Consider the following 18,721-nt stretch of genomic DNA (forward strand, 5'->3'; position numbering starts at 1 on the left):
GTCTTACTGTGTGTACTGTAGTTGACAGTCAGTGTCTTACTGTATGTACTGTAGTTGACAGTCAGTGTCTTACTGTATGTACTGTAGTTGACAGTCAGTGTCTTACTGTATGGACTGTAGTTGACAGACCGTGTCTTACTGTGTGGACTGTAGTTGACAGACAGTGTCTTACTGTGTGTACTGTAGTTGACAGTCAGTGTCTTACTGTGTGTACTGTAGTTGACAGTGTCTTACTGTATGGACTGTAGTTGACAGTGTCTTACTGTATGGACTGTAGTTGACAGTGTCTTACTGTATGGACTGTAGTTGACAGTCAGTGTCTTACTGTATGGACTGTAGTTGACAGTCAGTGTCTTACTGTATGGACTGTAGTTGACAGTCAGTGTCTTACTGTATGGACTGTAGTTGACAGTCAGTGTCTTACTGTATGGACTGTAGTTGACAGTCAGTGTCTTACTGTATGGACTGTAGTTGACAGTCAGTGTCTTACTGTATGGACTGTAGTTGACAGTGTCTTACTGTATGGACTGTAGTTGACAGTGTCTTACTGTATGGACTGTAGTTGACAGTCAGTGTCTTACTGTATGGACTGTAGTTGACAGTCAGGGTCTTACTGTATGTACTGTAGTTGACAGTCAGTGTCTTACTGTATGTACTGTAGTTGACAGTCAGTGTCTTACTGTATGTACTGTAGTTGACAGTCAGTGTCTTACTGTATGTACTGTAGTTGACAGTCAGTGTCTTACTGTATGTACTGTAGTTGACAGTCAGTGTCTTACTGTATGGACTGTAGTTGACAGTCAGTGTCTTACTGTATGGACTGTAGTTGACAGTCAGTGTCTTACTGTATGGACTGTAGTTGACAGTCAGTGTCTTACTGTATGGACTGTAGTTGACAGTCAGTGTCTTACTGTATGGACTGTAGTTGACAGTCAGTGTCTTACTGTATGGACTGTAGTTGACAGTCAGTGTCTTACTGTATGGACTGTAGTTGACAGTCAGTGTCTTACTGTATGGACTGTAGTTGACAGTCAGTGTCTTACTGTATGGACTGTAGTTGACAGACAGTGTCTTACTGTATGGACTGTAGTTGACAGACAGTGTCTTACTGTATGTACTGTAGTTGACAGACAGTGTCTTACTGTGTGTACTGTAGTTGACAGTCAGTGTCTTACTGTATGGACTGTAGTTGACAGTCAGTGTCTTACTGTATGGACTGTAGTTGACAGTCAGTGTCTTACTGTATGGACTGTAGTTGACAGTCAGTGTCTTACTGTGTGTACTGTAGTTGACAGTCAGTGTCTTACTGTGTGTACTGTAGTTGACAGTGTCTGTCTTACTGTATGTACTGTAGTTGACAGTCAGTGTCTTACTGTATGTACTGTAGTTGACAGTCAGTGTCTTACTGTATGTACTGTAGTTGACAGTCATGGACGTGTCCTTGTTTGTTTCTTATCCATCCCTGGTACTCACACAGTCTTCTCAGCCGGGGGCTTTGATTGGCTCTTAAGGGAATTGTTCTCAGCTCTTACATGTTCTGGTCTTTAATAAATGTCTTGTTCCGCTATGTCTCTGACCCACCCCTATCACCCCCCCTCTCTTTTAGATGACAGAACCTATCACTTTCAGGCCGAGGACGACCCAGAATGTCAGATGTAAGTATGTGTTCCTTCTGTGTGTGTGTGTGTGTGTACCGGTCATGTGAGAGTGTGTCCTGCTGATGCCCCATACGTCTTTCCACACACAACCCACACGTTTCCATCACGTTTGGGTTGTGTGTGTGGGGGGGAAAGGTGTGTGTGTGTGTGTGTGTGTCCTGTTTCTCCCCACACCTCTTCTCACACTTAACACATCCATTTTTCCACCCTCTAGTCTAACCCAATGTTGACCCTGCCCTCACCCCATCCTCACACACGCACACACACACACAAACTTCCCCCTGTGTGTGTGTGTGTTTCAGATGGATCTCTGTTCTGCAGAACAGCAAGGAGGAAGCTCTGAATAATGCCTTTAAAGGGGACCAGCACGTTGGAGAGAACAACATAGTGCAGGAACTGACCAAGGCCATCCTGGGAGAGGTCAAGAGGATGACCGGCAACGACATCTGCTGCGACTGTGGCGCTCCCAGTGAGTGACCGGGCGTAACATACATGTTAACACACACACACACACACACACAATACCACCTATGTATAATTCATCATACAGCCTTTATGAATGCACAAAGTGTATGAAGGAGCCTTGAACTGTTTTACTCTATTGTGCTAGACGTCACTTATTCATGAATTGTACGGGTTATTCACAGATACGGTTACCAAAGTGTTATGAGTGTAATGAACTCCATGTGGTCACTTTACACCGGCATTGTAGGGAATGAGGAATGCAGCCAGTCGTTAACAGCCAGTCGTTAACCTGTATCAGAAATAGCTCTTCCCCTCTAAGCACATGCAGGTAGTTCCTACTAAGGACACTGTTACCTACTTACCTGTTACCTCTCTATCTCTTCTTCTTTTTCGCTCTCTCGCTCGCTCTTCTTTTTCTCTCTCGCTCTCTTTCTCTCTCCTTCTTTTTCTCTCTCGCTCTTTTTCTCTCGCTCCTCTCTCTCTCTCGCTCCTCTCTCTCTCGCTCCTCTCTCTCTCGCTCCTCTCTCTCTCACTCCTCTCTCTCTCTCGCTCCTCTCTCTCTCACTCCTCTCTCTCTCTCACTCCTCTCTCTCTCTCGCTCCTCTCTCTCTCGCTCCCCTCTCTCCCTCTCTCCCTCTCTCCCTCTCTCCCTCTCTCTCTCTCTCTCTCTCTCTCTCGCTCTCGCTCTCTCTCTCTCGCTCCTCTCGCTCTCCATGCTCGCTCTCTCGCTCTCTTTCTCTCTCTCGCTCCTCTCGCTCTCCATGCTCGCTCGCTCGCTCTCTCGCTCTCTTTCTCTCTCTCACTCGCTCTCATCCTCTCCTCTCTCTCGCTCCTCTCTCTCTCTCGCTCCTCTCGCTCTCTCGCTCCTCTCTCTCTCGCTCCTCTCTCGCTCTCCATCCTCGCTCGCTCCTCTCTCTCGCTCCTCTCGCTCTCCATGCTCGCTCGCTCTCTCCTCTCTCGCGCTCCTCTCTCGCGCTCCTCTCTCGCGCTCCTCTCTCGCGCTCCGCTCCTCTCTCGCGCTCCGCTCCTCTCTCTCGCTCCGCTCCTCTCTCTCGCTCCGCTCCTCTCTCTCGCTCTCCATCCTCTCTCGCTCTCCATCCTCTCTCGCTCTCCATCCTCTCTCGCTCTCCATCCTCTCTCGCTCTCCATCCTCTCTCGCTCTCGCTCGCTCGCTCCTCTCTCGCTCGCTCCTCTCTTCTCTCTCGCTCCTCTCTACTCTCTCGCTCCTCTCTCTCGCTCCTCTCTCTCGCTCGCTCTTTCTTTCTCTCTCCTCTCGCTCTCTCTCATCCTCTCCTCTCTCGCTTCTCATCCTCTCCTCTCTTGCTCTTTTTTTCCTCCTCTCTCCTCTCTCGCTCTCCCTCCCTCCCTCTCCTACTCTCTCTCTCTCCCTTCTTCCCAGACCCTACCTGGCTCTCCACCAACCTGGGCATCCTGACCTGTATTGAGTGTTCTGGGATCCACAGGGAGCTGGGAGTCCATTACTCTAGGATCCAGTCCCTCACACTGGATGTCCTCAGCACCTCTGAACTCTTGGTAAGAAGCAATTTTGTGCTAGATCGCTCAGCACACATCAGCTAGTTTCACATTATGGCGATAAGGTGCTGTGGCGCTGGGAGGTGAAAGCACAGTCATGTTGGAAAGTACACAGGTGGCACATCCGCTTAGGTTAGTTAGCAAAACCTTGGAAAACACTGGCTCTCCCAGTGCATTGCCATTGTTGCTGTTATAATGGGAGAATCTCAGTAGCATGTCCTTGATTCCTCGCGTCCTCTCACCTCCTTTTCAAAACCCATTGGATGAGAAGGTCAGAAGTCCCGTCTGGAAATCGAATTGAGATTCTCCCAATGTGAAAACACTTTCCCAGTGCAGCTGATGATTAACTGCTGGTGGGAGAGTAGCAAGTATACCAACGTCCTTGTCCTAATTCTACTGAACTCTCCACCCTCTGCTGCGCTCCATTGGGATAGATACAGTATTACAGAAGCTTGGAGCTGCTTCCACTTTGCATATTTCACATTTCATCTGGCTTTCTAATATCAATTTGGTGCAATTTATTGGCCGTAAATCATTTGGGGCTGAAATGTTTTTGCCGCTAATTCGAGATGATTGGCCTTGTTAAGACGCCAGGGGGTGTAATCATTAGCCAAACAGTTGCAAAAAAAACATTCAGTTTTGCAACTAAAACGAGAGTTTCTGTTGGACAAATTCAGGTAGGTCCCTATCCGCTTCGTTCCGTTTGTTTCCGTTTCGGAAACGTTTTGCAACAGAATCGGTGGAATGAATACACCCCAGTCTTTCACATTATTTGGCCACAAGGAGATGGGTGGAACGCGTGGAGTGCACACACACACACACACACACACACACACACACACACACACACACACACACACACACACACACACACACACACACACACACACACACACACACACACACACACACACACACACCATTGATTTTAAGCGTTTGCTGAAGTAGCAGAGCAAAATAAATGGAGTATGAGATGAATGTGTACAGTATAAACTGTACTGTAGCACCCTCAGATAGAAGGCTCATTTGCACTTTTTTTGACTGTCGTTCTGGTAAGCTCTTACCTGTTTGTGTGTTACCATGAAGCTGGCCAAGAACGTGGGGAATGCAGGCTTTAACGACATCATGGAGGCGTGTCTATCTGCGGAAGACGTGGTCAAACCCAACCCTGCCAGTGACATGTAAGCTCTCTCTCTCGCTCTCTCTCTCTCTCTCTCTCTCTCTCTCTCTCTCTCTCTCTCTCTCTCTCCCTCTCTCTCTCCCCCCCCCCCCCTTTCTATCCCACTAGTTATCTCGCTCTTTCCCCACACGCAAACACTCTACCCTCTCCTTCTTCCGTCAGTGTAGACCACAACAGAAACGGATGTGGCTGTGAGGCTACATGAGGAAATGGTTCCAGTTTTTAGTGACAAAATTCCAGCGACTATTTCAGCATTTTGCACGTGAAAAAATTCCCTGCAAACTCCACCAACTATCGAACTTAGTTTGAAGTGTTTTCGGCTTGCAGTGCAGCTTTGCTAGCATCGGTTTGGCTGCTTATAGTCATTCATTTGGAATTCTGTAGCCAGAAGTAAATAATGGATTATTGTGGATTCTGTGCCTTCAGACACAACTAAAGGTAAATCGACCCAAATATATATTCTGGCTGAACTTTCCCTTTTTATGTCTATGGCCTTTCTCCTTCTGGTGCAGGCAAGCCCGTAAGGACTTCATCACAGCCAAGTACACAGAGAAGCGTTTCGCCAGGAGGAATTGTCCAGACGGGGCGTCCAAGCTGCACACCCTGTGTGACGCGGTCAAGGCCCGGGACATCTTCTCTCTGATCCAGGTGTACGCGGAGGGAGTTGACCTGATGGAGCCCATCCCCCTGGCCAACGGACATGTGAGTCTACATGTCCACACCAATACCCCCTGTCACACGAGCGTGCTGACCCCAGCCACACCGTGCTGGTACAGTATTTTATCCACATTGTCCTTTCCGGGCCTACGCTGTACAGCTCGGATTGGCTTGGTTCTGCTTGGCTCAGTAGTGTGAATTAACCCCAACTCTCAATTGACTTCGTTTTAGCTTGTGTGGGGTGGTTTTACATTGGGAACATTTGTGTCAACATTTGATCTGTCCAGGTGCTCTCAACTGCCACAGCTGTAGTGGAATTCAAATGGCAGTATTTTGGTTGATTCTCTTTGCTGGGCTGTGAAAAACAACTGCTCCTGGGAGTGTAAATGCTTTGTAAAATAGATCAATCATCACTACAAACACCTGGCTCACATTCAGGGCTATTACTGCTTGTACTGCCTATAGCAAAGCAGACTGCCAAAAGGGAGCACATGTGCAGGTTTTGATCAAAGTCCAAGTGTTTCTCGGTGTCGGCCACTCCATTTTGGCTCTGATATGTCTTTGTGTCCCTGAGGTCTCACCACGGCCATTTTGGATCTTCTGTGTGTGGTTGCAGGAACAAGGAGAGACGGCCCTTCACCTAGCGGTCAGACTAGTGGACAGGACCTCGCTCCATATCGTCGACTTCCTCACTCAAAACAGGTAAGGGAATAAAAGTAAACGTCAATGAGCTTTTTGTAGAAACACTACCCGTCATGACAACGACTCAACAGATGTCAAGAACAGTCATAACAGCTTATGACGACTGACTTAACACGGTCATCACACAAACTACTCGGTTGTTTTTTAACACAGTCCCACAGAATGCAAATTAATTTGTTCAGAACAAGTGCTGAAATAATGCTGATGAGTGACCGTTGTCCTGTGTTTATGGCTGTCCTTCCAACTCTCACCGACCGCCTTCCCCTGTCTGTTCTCCCCCGCAGTGTGAACCTGGACAAGCAGACAGCCAAAGGCAGCACGGCCCTCCACTACTGCTGCCTGACTGACAACATGGAGTGTTTGAAACTGCTGCTGCGGGGCAAGGCATCCATAGACATTGGTAAGAGAACATTACATCTCTCTTCTACTGGGAAGGACTCGTTTGGAAACAGCATGGATACAAAATGCTAGTGTAGACTTTGTTTATTGTTGTCGAGTGTAGTGCAAGAAACGGATTCATGTCGACCAATAAACCTGATTTATGTTTTAATTCATTGCTATAGAAATTATAACTAATAGACTGCCAAACAGAATTATTAAGACACACACACACACACACACACACACACAGAAGCACCTGAACGTGCCTTGTTTTGGTCAGGCAGAGTTCCCAGAGGCCCTTGGTTTGCCAAGAGACCCTACTTTCTCACAACAGCTCAAACGCTCTGCTTCAGTCTGACTCCATACAAACCGGCCCACGATAAGAACGCGATGATGAGAAAGAGAGACACACAGACTATTTAGTGTGGGAATCCTGCTAATGAGCTCTCTCCGGCAACAGAGTTGACAAAGGAACAGGGGGCCACTGTCTGTGGACCGGCGTGTGTCGTCATGTGCCGAGGAATCTCCTTGTTTCACACACTATCTAGTTTACAGAGACGGGGAGGGGAGGTGTTGTTACAAACGCGGCTGTTGACAAACATGGCTTACTGCCAAAGCAGTCGGCGCCCTGGCAGCCTAGAGGTATGCCTGCGTTGTGTTGACAGGCTGTTGAGTTGGGTGTAGATGTCTTTCTAATTCATGCTGTCATAGCCTAGAGGTGATAATTGTGTCTCGGTTTACTTGTCAGTGCTCATCTATGAGGTGTTGATTTCGAGTGGTGGAGGACACAGGCTATATTTTAGTAAATGGATGTATACGAAGTAAATGGATGAATACGAAGTAAATGGATGAATACGAAGTAAATGGATGTATACGAAGTAAATGGATGAATACGAAGTAAATGGATGTATACGAAGTAAATGGATGAATACGAAGTAAATGGATGATAAATGAATGGATGACGATGATGTCTTCCTGTAGCTAATGAGTCTGGGGAGACGCCGCTGGACATCGCTAAGAGACTGAAGCACCTGCAGTGTGTGGAGCTGGTGAGTGGTGTGTGAGTGGTGTGTGAGTGGTGTGTGAGTGGTGTGTGTGGTGTGAGTGGTGTGTGTGAGTGTGTGTGAGTGTGTGTGTGTATCTTTAGCAAGATAGTGACTCCTCATCTCCAAGCTTTATTTGAGCCATTAATCACCGTCAGTGTGTGTGTGTGTAGCTGAACACGGCGTTGGCGGGGAAGTTCAACGTCCACGTGCACGTAGAGTACGAGTGGCGTCTGCACCATGAAGACATGGACGAGAGTGACGAGGACCTGGATGAGAAGGTGAGGGTGAGGACTCACTTCAGATTATACACACACACACACACACACCATGAACTCACCACACACACACACACACAAGTACATACATACATACATACATAACACAAACACACCCTGATGACCTTTCTATAACCTTTTGACCCTGTCCTCCCTCAGCCCAGCCCCCACCGGCGAGAGGAACGCCCGGTCAGCTGCTACACCCCTGGCTCCAACTCCCACCGCCAGCCCAGCCCTGCTTCCCTGGCACGGGACGCTTCCAGTCTGGCCAAGGACAAGCAGCGTGGTGGATACATGCCCAACCTGGTCAACAACGAGACCTACGGCACCATCCTCAACGCCAGCCCCCCCGCACCCGGGGGGCCCACCCCCACCTCTGCACCCCCCCTGCCCCCACGAAACATAGGTGCTTTGTCTTTCTTTTTTTATGTGATAGCAAGGTGGGCGCTGCATGTATAGAGAGCCACATTCATTTGGTGAAACGTTCCAGATTCTATGAACAAGTTTAGTTTGTTCAGGGAATCAGTGTGAATGCTATTTGAGCACTGGTTTTTAGTTTCAGAATGTTTAAAAAATGCTCCAGATTTTGAAGTTATCGTGATCCATATCAAATGACCCCGGCATCAAGCCCTTTTCAACCCAGATTCACCTCTCGTCCTCCTCGTAATTTTTGGAGAATTATATTTATAATACATGCCCAATGGGTTCAGTTCAAATAGAGGGAAATCTCAATTTGGCCACGTATCTGTCATAGAGTGTAGATGGCCTTCTCTAATTAGTGCATGGCCCCATGGTGCCTTGTGTGGCGCTCTGACCTATTTGAAGGGCAGAGAGGACTCTGGGTAGGGAGCATGGACAGTTACATTGGCGGCGGCAGAGTGAGCTAGTGAGTTACTTTTCCGAAAAGTTCTCAGTCTGTGCTCCATAGTCCATGATGAGAGGTAGACTGAAAATAACCCAACATATCGCTGGAAAGCAATTTGAACTCAATTGAAAATGGTCCAAAAACGTTCAATTCCTGAATTGAATTTGCGTCCGACTGCTCACATTCCACCATGCTGAACAATTTGATTCAATTCAACTCACTCACTTCGAAGCACATGTTGTCTTCACTTACTAGGGCCCATTGCCCCACAAAGAGCATTGGCCATCTGCAGCTCCTCTCCAGCAAACTAGACTTTGGGCAGTCTTATCTATTTAATTCCAGGAGTAGCCAATCTTTCTGTGTTCTGCTTTGGTGTCAATCATCAATCAATCAATCAAATGTATTTTATAAAGCCCTTTTTAACAGCAGCAGTTATGTAAAAGTGCTTTGCAGAAACCCAGCCTAAAACCACAAAGAGAAAGCACTGCATGTCTCCAGGTGCCAAAGCATATCTTCTCTCCCACTCCTCCCTCCCCAGTCCAGTTGTCAGGTCTGGGTGGGATGGTCCAGTCATCAGGGTCCTCTGGGTGGAAGCCTGGCTCTATAGACCTGGGGGTCCGACAGAGGTCCTCCTCAGACCCCCCCAATATCCACCCCCCCGTACCCCCCATGAGGGTCACCTCAACCACTGGTAGGCACCTCACCTCCAGGCCTTGTTGTCTGAACACATCATAATCATAACCACAATCATTATCGTAGTCAAAATAATCCTGGTAAAGGATTGTACATAGCGTTATTGTCGATAGGTCATGTTACAGTATATATATAAGGCACATGCAGTATGTTTACAACATGATGTACAAAGACGACACAGAGGAGAAAAACACCCAGTTTAGATGAAGAAGAGAAAGAGATGGGTAACTTGCATAGAGATCGAAAGAGGACTCCTCTTTGTGTCTGTGCCATTATGGCGTCTGTGACAGCATAGACAGCACCATTGAGGCTATCTCCATTTTGTCTATCTAGAGCCCTCTTTCAACCTCTTATCTCTCTCTGTCCCCCCAGGTCTTGCTCCTCCCCCCGTGGCCAAGACAGTGAGTATGATAGAGGCGATGAACCAACAGTCTAAACCAGGGACCGGACAGGGCCACAACAGAGCCCCAACACCTAAGTCTCCTTCTGGGTGAGCGCGCACACACACACACACACACACAAACATGTTGGGGACACACCCTGCCTGAGGCAGCATGTTTTACTTTGATGAACACAAAGCAAGTTTGCCTTTGGAAAATAGCATGTAGGGTTTCTGGTTTACCACTTCATTAACTTCCAAGCTGAGCTCTCCTAAAAGACAAACAGCTTAGCACTATTCATCCACATGTCTCTACTCAATCTCCCACGGGTCTGAGTTGTGTGACTGTTGCAGGGAAATGCACCGTGGGGTAAATGTGTGCGTGTTGATTTGAAGCACATCCTAAACAGCAGCTGACTACAAGGTTATGTGTGTGGTTTTTTAGCAACGACAAAAGCTTCAGCAAAGGACCGACTCGAACTGGGTCCATCGAAAGACCAGGTGGGTGTTAATTTAAAAAAAATGATTTTCTCTGTGTCTGTAAATAATCTGTAAAAGCATGATAAGTAGCATAGTCAGATAACATACCGGCCTATTCGTAACATTTCTATCTGTGGGTCGGCTGCAGACAATCTGGTTGTGTGATTTTTGTCTGTGTGGAACAGTTTGTGTTTTCACGACGACGTCATCCAATCCTCTTCCTCCCCCAGCTAAAGAAGTGCCGGGATCGCTGCCTCCCGCCCCCATGCCTAGGAAGACCTATCCGGTGAGTTCCCCTGACCTACCGTTGACCTTATATGATCGTTTGCCCTGTTGATTGTGATTGGACAGTCATGGACAATACAGAGGCACTTATTGGACTTCTCCATCTGATCTCGTCATTGTTTTTCAGCTGGTCTTATTGTCCCATTGCACTCTGAGTATCAATGGCTCTAACAGTGTTTTCTCCTTCCTGTACCCCTTGGAACATGTAATGCTAAGTGGGAGGGACATCTTGAAGTGTGTACTTGTTCTTGACAGATGGGGAAACCTCTCATATCTCTGTCCCTAGCTCAGTGCTAGCAATCTGTGTCATACGGGTTCACCATGTAAACCACTGACGGATCAGGGATAGCCTGTGGTGAAAACATGCGATGCACAACTCGCCCAGCCTGACAGTTACTGTGTCCTGTGTCATTTGTCTGCTGTGCAACCCTCCAGCGGTCAATGTGGAAGTGGGCGTCGAGCATTCCAACGGAGTGACAGTTAGATACTTCAGTTAAACGACAGCATCTGTCTGCAGAATGGTACACCTGCCTGTCTGCATAGAAATAGAATGACTAGAATGGGGGGGGGGGGAAGCCCCTGAGACCATGGCAATTTGACAGTGCATTTGTCATGGGTGCCCTCAATATGGCCACCGTTACGGAAGGTTGACTTGAATGGGAATGTTGGTTCTAGTAATTATATTGCTATGCCCGTCTGGCCGTCTCTCTTCAGAAGCAGAGGCCCAAGCGGGTGAAGGCCATCTACAACTGTATGGCGGACAATGCAGACGAGCTGACCTTCTCTGAGGGGGAGGTGATCGTGGTGGTTGGGGAGGAGGACCAGGAGTGGTGGGTGAGTGTCAACTCTAGATCAGGCTACTATTTTGTGTGTTGGATGTGTGAGAAGTGGGGTGTGTGTGTTTGTCTTCATTCACACGCAGTGAGAGCTGTCCGGCCCAGTTCTAGTCCAAATCTGGCCTATTCCAGAGAGAGTCCACTGAGCATGTGCCAGAAATCTTCGTGGCCCCAGCAGCACAAAGCAATGACCTCATTCTAGCCATCCTTCTTTCTCTCCCACCCTCCCTTCCTCTCCCACCCTCCCTTCCTCTCCCACCCTCCCTCTCTCCCGCCCCCGCCTGCCTTCCTTCCTCTGCGGAGTCCGTTGTCTGAATACAGACCAGCTGCAACTTGTTTTTTCCAAAAGCCACCTCTGTAAACATGACCGTATTTAGTCACTTATTCTCCATGGGACTTTGTGTTATAGATGCCTTTACAAATGCCTTCCGCTCTCTTTCTCTGACTTCAATGGCATTTTGTTTATGTCCGCGCCTGAGTTGACAATAACTGAAGCAGAATTGAAAAGGTGTTAGAAGTCAAATGTGTTTGTCTTCTGCTGATGACTCTTAAGGGGAAAGTAATCCAAAAGTAACTGTACAAATAATCAGATTACGTTACTGAGTTTGTGTAATCCAAATGTTATGTCACTGATTACAATTTTGGGCAGTTTACTAGTAACTGTAACGGATTACATGAGAAAGTAACCTACCCAACCCTGCCATAAGCTACAGTGCCTTCGGAAAGTATTCAGACCCCTTGACTTTTTCCACATTTTGTTAGGTAACAGCCTTATTCTAAAATGTATTGTTTTTTTCTCATCAATCTACACACATTACCCCATAATGACGAAGCAAAAATAGATTTTTAGACATTTTTGCTAATTTGTTAACATTCAAAACTGAAATATCACATTTACATAAGTATTCAGACCCTTTACTTAGTATTTTGTTGAAACAACTTTGGCAGCGATTACAGCCTTGATTTTTCTTGGGTATGACGCTACAAGCTTGGCACACCTGTATTTGGGGAGTTTCGATCGGGTTCAAGTCTGGGCTCTGTCTGGGCCACTCAAGGACATTCAGAGACTTATCCCGAAGCCACTCCTGCGTTATCTTGTGTGCTTAGGGTCGTTGTCCTGTTGGAAGGTAAACCTTCGCCCCCCAGTCTGCGCTCTGGAGCAGGTTTTCATCAAGGATCTCTCCAGTACTTTGCTCCGTTTTGACTAGTCTCCCAGTCCCTGCCACTGAAAAACATCCCCAAAGCATAATGCTGCCACCACCATGCTTCACCATAGGGATGGTGCCAGGTTTCCTCTAGACATGACGCTTGGCACGCTTGGCAACTGTTACAGACCTATATCTATCCTACCCTGCCTTTCTAAAGTCTTCGAAAGCCAAGTTAACAAACAGATCACCTACCATTTCGAATCCCACCGTACCTTCTCCGCTATGCAATCTGGTTTCCGAGCTGGTCATGGGTGCATGTCAGCCACGCTCAAGGTCCTAAACGATATCATAACCACCATTGATAAAAGACAATACTGTGCAGCCGTCTTCATCGACCTGGCCAAGGCTTTCGACTCTGTCAATCACCACATTCTTATCGGCAGACTCAACAGCCTTGGTTTCTCAAATGATTGCCTCGCCTGGTTCACCAACTACTTCTCTGATAGAGTTCAGTGTGTAAAAGGGGGGCCTGTTGTCCGCACCTCTGGCGGTCTCTATGGGGGTGCCACAGAGTTCAATTCTTGGGCCGACTCTTTTCTCTGTATACATCAATGATGTCACTCTTGCTGCTGGTGATTCTCTGATCCACCTCTACGCAGACGACACCATTCTGTATACTTCTGGCCCATCTTTGGACACTGTGTTAACAAACCTCCATACAAGCTTCAATGCCATACAACATTCCTTCTGTGGCCTCCAACTGCTCTTACACGCAAGTAAAACTAAATGCATGCTCTTCAACCGATCGCTGCCCGCACCCGCTCGTCTAGCATCACTACTCTGAACGGTTCGGACTTAGAATATGTGGAAAACTACAAATACCTAGGTGTCTGGTTAGACTGTAAACTCTCCTTCCAGACTCACATTAAGCATCTCCAATCCAAAATTAAATCTAGAATTGACTTCCTATTTCGCAACAAAGCATCCTTCACTCATGCTGCCAAACATACCCTCGTAAAACTGTCTATCCTGCCGATCCTTGACTTCGGTGATGTAATTTACAAAATAGCCTCCAACACTCTACTCAGTAAATTGGATGTAGTCTATCACAGTGCCATCCGTTTTGTCTTCAAAGCCCCATATACTACCCACCACTGCGACCTGTATGCTCTCGTTGGCTGGCCCTCGCTTTATTTTCGTCGCCAAACCCACTGGCTCCAGGTCATCTACAAGTCTCTGCTAGGTAAAGCCCCGCCTTATCTCAGCTCACTGGTCACGATAGCAGCACCCACCCGTAGCACGCCCTCCAGCAGGTATATTTCACTGCTCACCCCCAAAACCAACTCCTCCTTTGGCCGCCTCTCCTTCCAGTTCTCTGCTGCCAATGACTGGAATGAATTGCAAAAATCACTGAAGCTGGAGACTTATATCTCCCTTACTAACTTTAAGCATCAGCTGTCAGAGCAGCTTACTGATCATTGCACCTGTACATAGCCCATCTGTAAATAGCCCACCCAACTACCTCATCCCCATGTTATTTATTGTTTTTGCTCCTTTGCACAGTATCTGGGGTACACGCACAGCGTTGAGATTGCCTGCAATGACAACAAGCTCAGTCCGATGATGCTGTGATACACCGCCCCAGACCATGACGGACCCTCCACCTCCAAAATCGATCCAGAGTACAGGCCTCGGTGTAACGCTCATTCCTTTGACAATAAACGTGAATCTGACCATCACCCCTGTTGAGACAAAACACGCGACTCGTCAGTGAAGAGCACTTTTTGCCAGTCCTGTCTGGTCTAGCGACGGTGGGTTTGTGCCCATAGGTGACGTTGTTGCCGGTGATGTCTGGTGAGGACCTGCCTTACAACAGGCTTACAAACCCTCAGTCCAGCCTCTCTCAGCCGATTGCAGACAGTCTGAGCACTGATGGAGGCGTGATGTTCGGACGTGCAGGTGTTGTTACTGCGAGGACGATCAGCTGTCTGTCCTGTCTCCCTGTCTTGGGCGTCTCACAGTACGAACATTGCAATTTATTGCCCTGGCCACATCTGCAGTCCTCATGCCTCCTTGCAGCATGCATAATGCAGATGAGCAGGGACCCTGGGCATCTTTCTTTTGGTGTTTTTCAGAGTCAGGAGAACGGCCTCTTTAGTGTCCTAAGTTTTCATACTGTGACCTTAATTACCTACCATCTGTAAGCTGTTAGTGTCTTAACGACCGTTCCACAGGTGCATGTTCATTAATTGTTTATGGTTCATTGAACAAGCATGGGAAAGTGTCTAAACCCTTTACAATGAAGATCTGAAATTATTTTGATTTTTACGAATTAACTTTGAAAGACAAGGTCCTGAAAAAGGGACGAGTTTAGAAACATCTCAAGGATGATCAATGTTAACAGGATGCACCTGAGCTCAATTTCGAGTCTCATAGCAAAGGGTCTGAATACTTATGTAAATAACTATTTTTTTAAATAAATTTGCTAACATTTCTACAAAACTGTTTTCACTTTGTCATTATAGGGTATTGTGTGTCTTTAATTCGTTTTTATTTGATCAATTTTAGAATAAGGCTGTAATGTAACAAAATGTGGAAAAAGTCAAGGGTTCTGAATACTTCCCGAAGGCACTATATGCAAAAAGTGTGTGTGTGTTTTGTCCCAATTATCATTGTGTTATTCTGTTCTCATTCTGAATCATTCTGTTCTCTCCCAGCTGGGCCACATCGAAGGAGAACCTATGAGGAGGGGGGCTTTCCCCGTCACATTCGTACACTTCATCATGGACTGAAGGTCAAAGGTCACCAGAGGTCAACACAGGACCTGGAATGGAAATCATGGAAATGCCCTCCACCTCCCCACATTTTTGTGGAGAAATTATCTTTGTCATCATCAAAGCTTGTGCCTGCACCGACACTAAAGAAGAGTGAAGTGTCGCTGCCCAATGCTTTGGCTATACAGTCTGTGTTGCCATGACAACAGATACACCCTTTACTCCAGGAATGTCATGTGACTCTTTTAGGCCAAGCCTGCAAAGGCTCGTGGGGAAACTGTGTTTAGACTTCTGACACCATCTGACATAAAAAACGATGATTGTAGTAGATAACCTCTTGCAATAAAATGCACTTTCTGCTTATTTATCCTGGTCGCGACATTTAGAGGATTATTGACAAAATGAAGGTTCTGTTAATAAGTATTTCACTCTGTTGTCTTCGGTTTTGTGAATTTTACAGACAGTTCTTCAAGGACAGCTGACGGGGGCAGTAATGTGTATCTTTAGGATTTCTTTCACTTATTGTTAATGTGAATATAGTCGATATGCTTACATTCCATCTCCTTGCATGGTTAAAGGGTGAACAAATTTTTTAAACGCTTAACTGCTTAATAGGCAAAGACATGTAAACTTTATAGGACTCCCAATGTGGGAAGCAAACTCAGTGGTGTAGTGGTGCCTGGAGAAGTGGGTATACTATAATTTGGCAAAAATAAATCCCAAAGGCCTGCCTGGTGAAGGTGTGGAAAGACTCTGACAAAAAATGATAAATCCCATGTTGGTCTTTAACAGTAAGGCCAACCCAAGCGGTACTGTGCAAGTGGGCTAATAGTAATTCAGTCAAACAAATTCTCTCCAAGTCACACTTTTTAATAGAACATCCAATTTAGTTGTTTTTCTAAGTCCACAACACTGCCACACCAGGAGACCACTTTTGAGGTGTGGTAAATCAAATGTCTTTTTTCTGTAGTAATTATCCTTTAATTCAACTGTGCAGACACCTAGCACTCTTTGGTTAGCAGTGTTTCTGTAATGCACATGAGATGGAGTTGTCAAAACAAATGGCCACCGGATTGATCCAAATAATCATGCTGCCGGGTAGGATAGGCCACTTTGTAGCTAGTTAACATTTAATTTAGTTTTTTTGGGGGAAAGCCTCTCCATCTAGGCTACAAGAAGATGATTAGGCCTATGATTAGCTTTGCTATATTTTTCCTGTTCCTTAATTATTAAACGTCCAGGTTTCAAACGTCATGTTATGGGGCATGTCTTACATTCTTAAAAGTAGCCTATAGTTAAAATCCCACCATATAAACATGGAGGTAATTATTTTAGGAAGACATCCTCATATTCACGCTCCTGTTCTATTGGTTTTTAAATCCGCTTTCTTTCATTGTTTATCAGACAAAGGCATTATCGTAGTCATATTAGCAACCCGTAATAATTGTTGCGTCTTTAGAGCTTCCCTCTTTCAAAATGTCTCTGTCCATGAAACCGCTCGCATGTGCAGTGCACATTTTAGAACTGTTTGCCTGCTAATTGCATTTTGGAACATTTGCACGTAACCCTACCGCCATGTGCACATTACTGCGCTTAAAATGTGAAGAAATAATAGTTCAACGTTTTAAGCTAAACATTCTGATCTGATCCATCAGCCTTATTCATTGATACGGCGTATACCTCCATCACACTAGCCTACTTTGATATACATCGTGGGATTAAGAAATTGAGTATACACAATGCCCACAAAAGAAAGTGGGTGGGCTGCGTATACCCTCCACTACACCACTAGTTAAACTTAATTCAAAATGGTGCTAACCCAGTAATATGCTAGGAGTCCTCCCGTATGGGTGATCCACTGTCCCCATTTCTAGACAGCCCTTAGTAACAACAGGGGGTTGCCGGGGGTATATTTAGGCCTGTATTTAACTGGGAGAACCCAGGCTCACTATCCTACTGTGCGCTGACCTGCATGCGTGCATGTGCATATCAGCTTGAAACAATAGAAGTTACTTACAGCACATCATCTCCATTTAGATGGCCTACAGTGTGGTACCAGATTTACTGCATTAGCCCGTCTGACACTTTTACTCTGTTTATAAAATGCCTCAATGTTGCACTTCTTACCCTTTTGCTATAATATCAATATCATCAGTGAAATGGATGTTGTGAACTATCTTAGGTGCATAGATCACACTTTAAATGTGAACCACCGTCTTTCTGTGGCTCTGGTCAAAAGTAGTGCACTATATTTGGGACATAGACAGTGAGAGAGAGATCTGCAGAGGGGTTTATGCACCTCATGGGGAAAGGGTGATGGCTCCTGTCCTGTGGCTCTTTTATCTGTGTGGACAGCAGGCTATCAAATGGCACACACACAGAGGTACATGTGGACACACATGCACATAGTTGTCATTGTACAAAAAATAACTTGTCCTTTGAGGTGACATTGTAAGGGGGATGGCAATACCAAATGACACACTTGAAAGGACAATGCAACTACTTTTATGCACTCTTACACACACACACACACACCTACCATAGTATTCAATCTGATTCATAGTGCTCAGCCTATAATTCTACCATAGTCCACAACTTGATTACTAGCTGGGACCAGCATTAGTTACAGACCACCCTTGTTTTATATATCCTAGGTCCCATACTGAAGAGTATGTTTTAAACTTTAATATTCTTACAAAGCATTTGACGTAATGTCTGATTTTGGTTGCAGAGCAACTCTTATCTATACATGTTTGATGTTTAATCTGAAATGGGACATACACTACCCTCAATTGTGAATGAACTACGATAGACGACGACAAGAAGCGTCGCATGTAAAAATGTATCTGTCACACTGTTCCTCCCCATATTAACTCACTGGAAATAGGATGGTTCATCTGTAAATGTACATAGATTCTGTTTGTTGATATTTAAATGTATGAAATAAGAGTTCACGACCTTGGCAGTAACTGTCTTTGAATGCACTGCGGTGACGTGCTGTTTTCCAGCTGGTGTTCAGTGTGTAGTCTAGCAGTGTACACACAAACCCAAGGCTGAGAAGCGATTCCATTCACACTCATTGACTCTGGATCACAGCATTGACTCTAACCTATTGTGCAAAATAAATTGAGAAATTGAAACTGGAATAATAAAATTAAATAATTCCCAGTGTTTTCTTCTCTTGCATTTATCATAAGTGTATTGTTGCTTCTCAAAGTGGTTTAACAGTGTGTAAATGCTGTGTAGTACGGTGATTTAAGAGTGCTAGACTACTAGATTTGTAACTTCCTGGGCAGTACACTAAATATAATAGTAATGCAACAAGAGCTCCCTCTGGTGGAGAATGGTCAAACCCACTACAGCC

The 18,721-nt window shown here is 45.9% G+C and overlaps 1 protein-coding gene across 10 annotated transcripts in view; it reads left to right on the forward strand.

The window, feature by feature from the left end:
* The window catches only part of asap2a (ArfGAP with SH3 domain, ankyrin repeat and PH domain 2a), a 99,731-nt gene extending 81,206 nt beyond the window's left edge, over positions 1-18,525 (forward strand). For 6 of the 10 annotated variants that reach the window (XM_071327157.1, XM_071327160.1, XM_071327165.1 and 3 more), the window contains 16 exons: positions 1,607-1,655; positions 1,961-2,127; positions 3,523-3,656; positions 4,743-4,837; positions 5,349-5,538; positions 6,110-6,195; positions 6,480-6,595; positions 7,558-7,625; positions 7,793-7,906; positions 8,057-8,303; positions 9,301-9,453; positions 9,828-9,945; positions 10,280-10,335; positions 10,545-10,600; positions 11,314-11,433; positions 15,301-18,525. In XM_071327157.1, coding sequence (XP_071183258.1) covers positions 1,607-1,655; positions 1,961-2,127; positions 3,523-3,656; positions 4,743-4,837; positions 5,349-5,538; positions 6,110-6,195; positions 6,480-6,595; positions 7,558-7,625; positions 7,793-7,906; positions 8,057-8,303; positions 9,301-9,453; positions 9,828-9,945; positions 10,280-10,335; positions 10,545-10,600; positions 11,314-11,433; positions 15,301-15,375 — 1,844 coding nt within the window. In that variant the 3' untranslated portion in view covers positions 15,376-18,525. The remainder of the gene's footprint in view (positions 1-1,606; positions 1,656-1,960; positions 2,128-3,522; positions 3,657-4,742; positions 4,838-5,348; positions 5,539-6,109; positions 6,196-6,479; positions 6,596-7,557; positions 7,626-7,792; positions 7,907-8,056; positions 8,304-9,300; positions 9,454-9,827; positions 9,946-10,279; positions 10,336-10,544; positions 10,601-11,313; positions 11,434-15,300) is intronic. The other 4 variants (XM_071327159.1, XM_071327158.1, XM_071327164.1 and 1 more) reach the window with 2 other exon arrangements.
* The last annotated feature ends 196 nt before the right edge of the window (positions 18,526-18,721 follow it).

The sequence above is a fragment of the Salvelinus alpinus genome, chromosome 9 (genome assembly GCF_045679555.1).
Source record: "Salvelinus alpinus chromosome 9, SLU_Salpinus.1, whole genome shotgun sequence".
Lineage (NCBI taxonomy): Eukaryota > Metazoa > Chordata > Actinopteri > Salmoniformes > Salmonidae > Salvelinus > Salvelinus alpinus.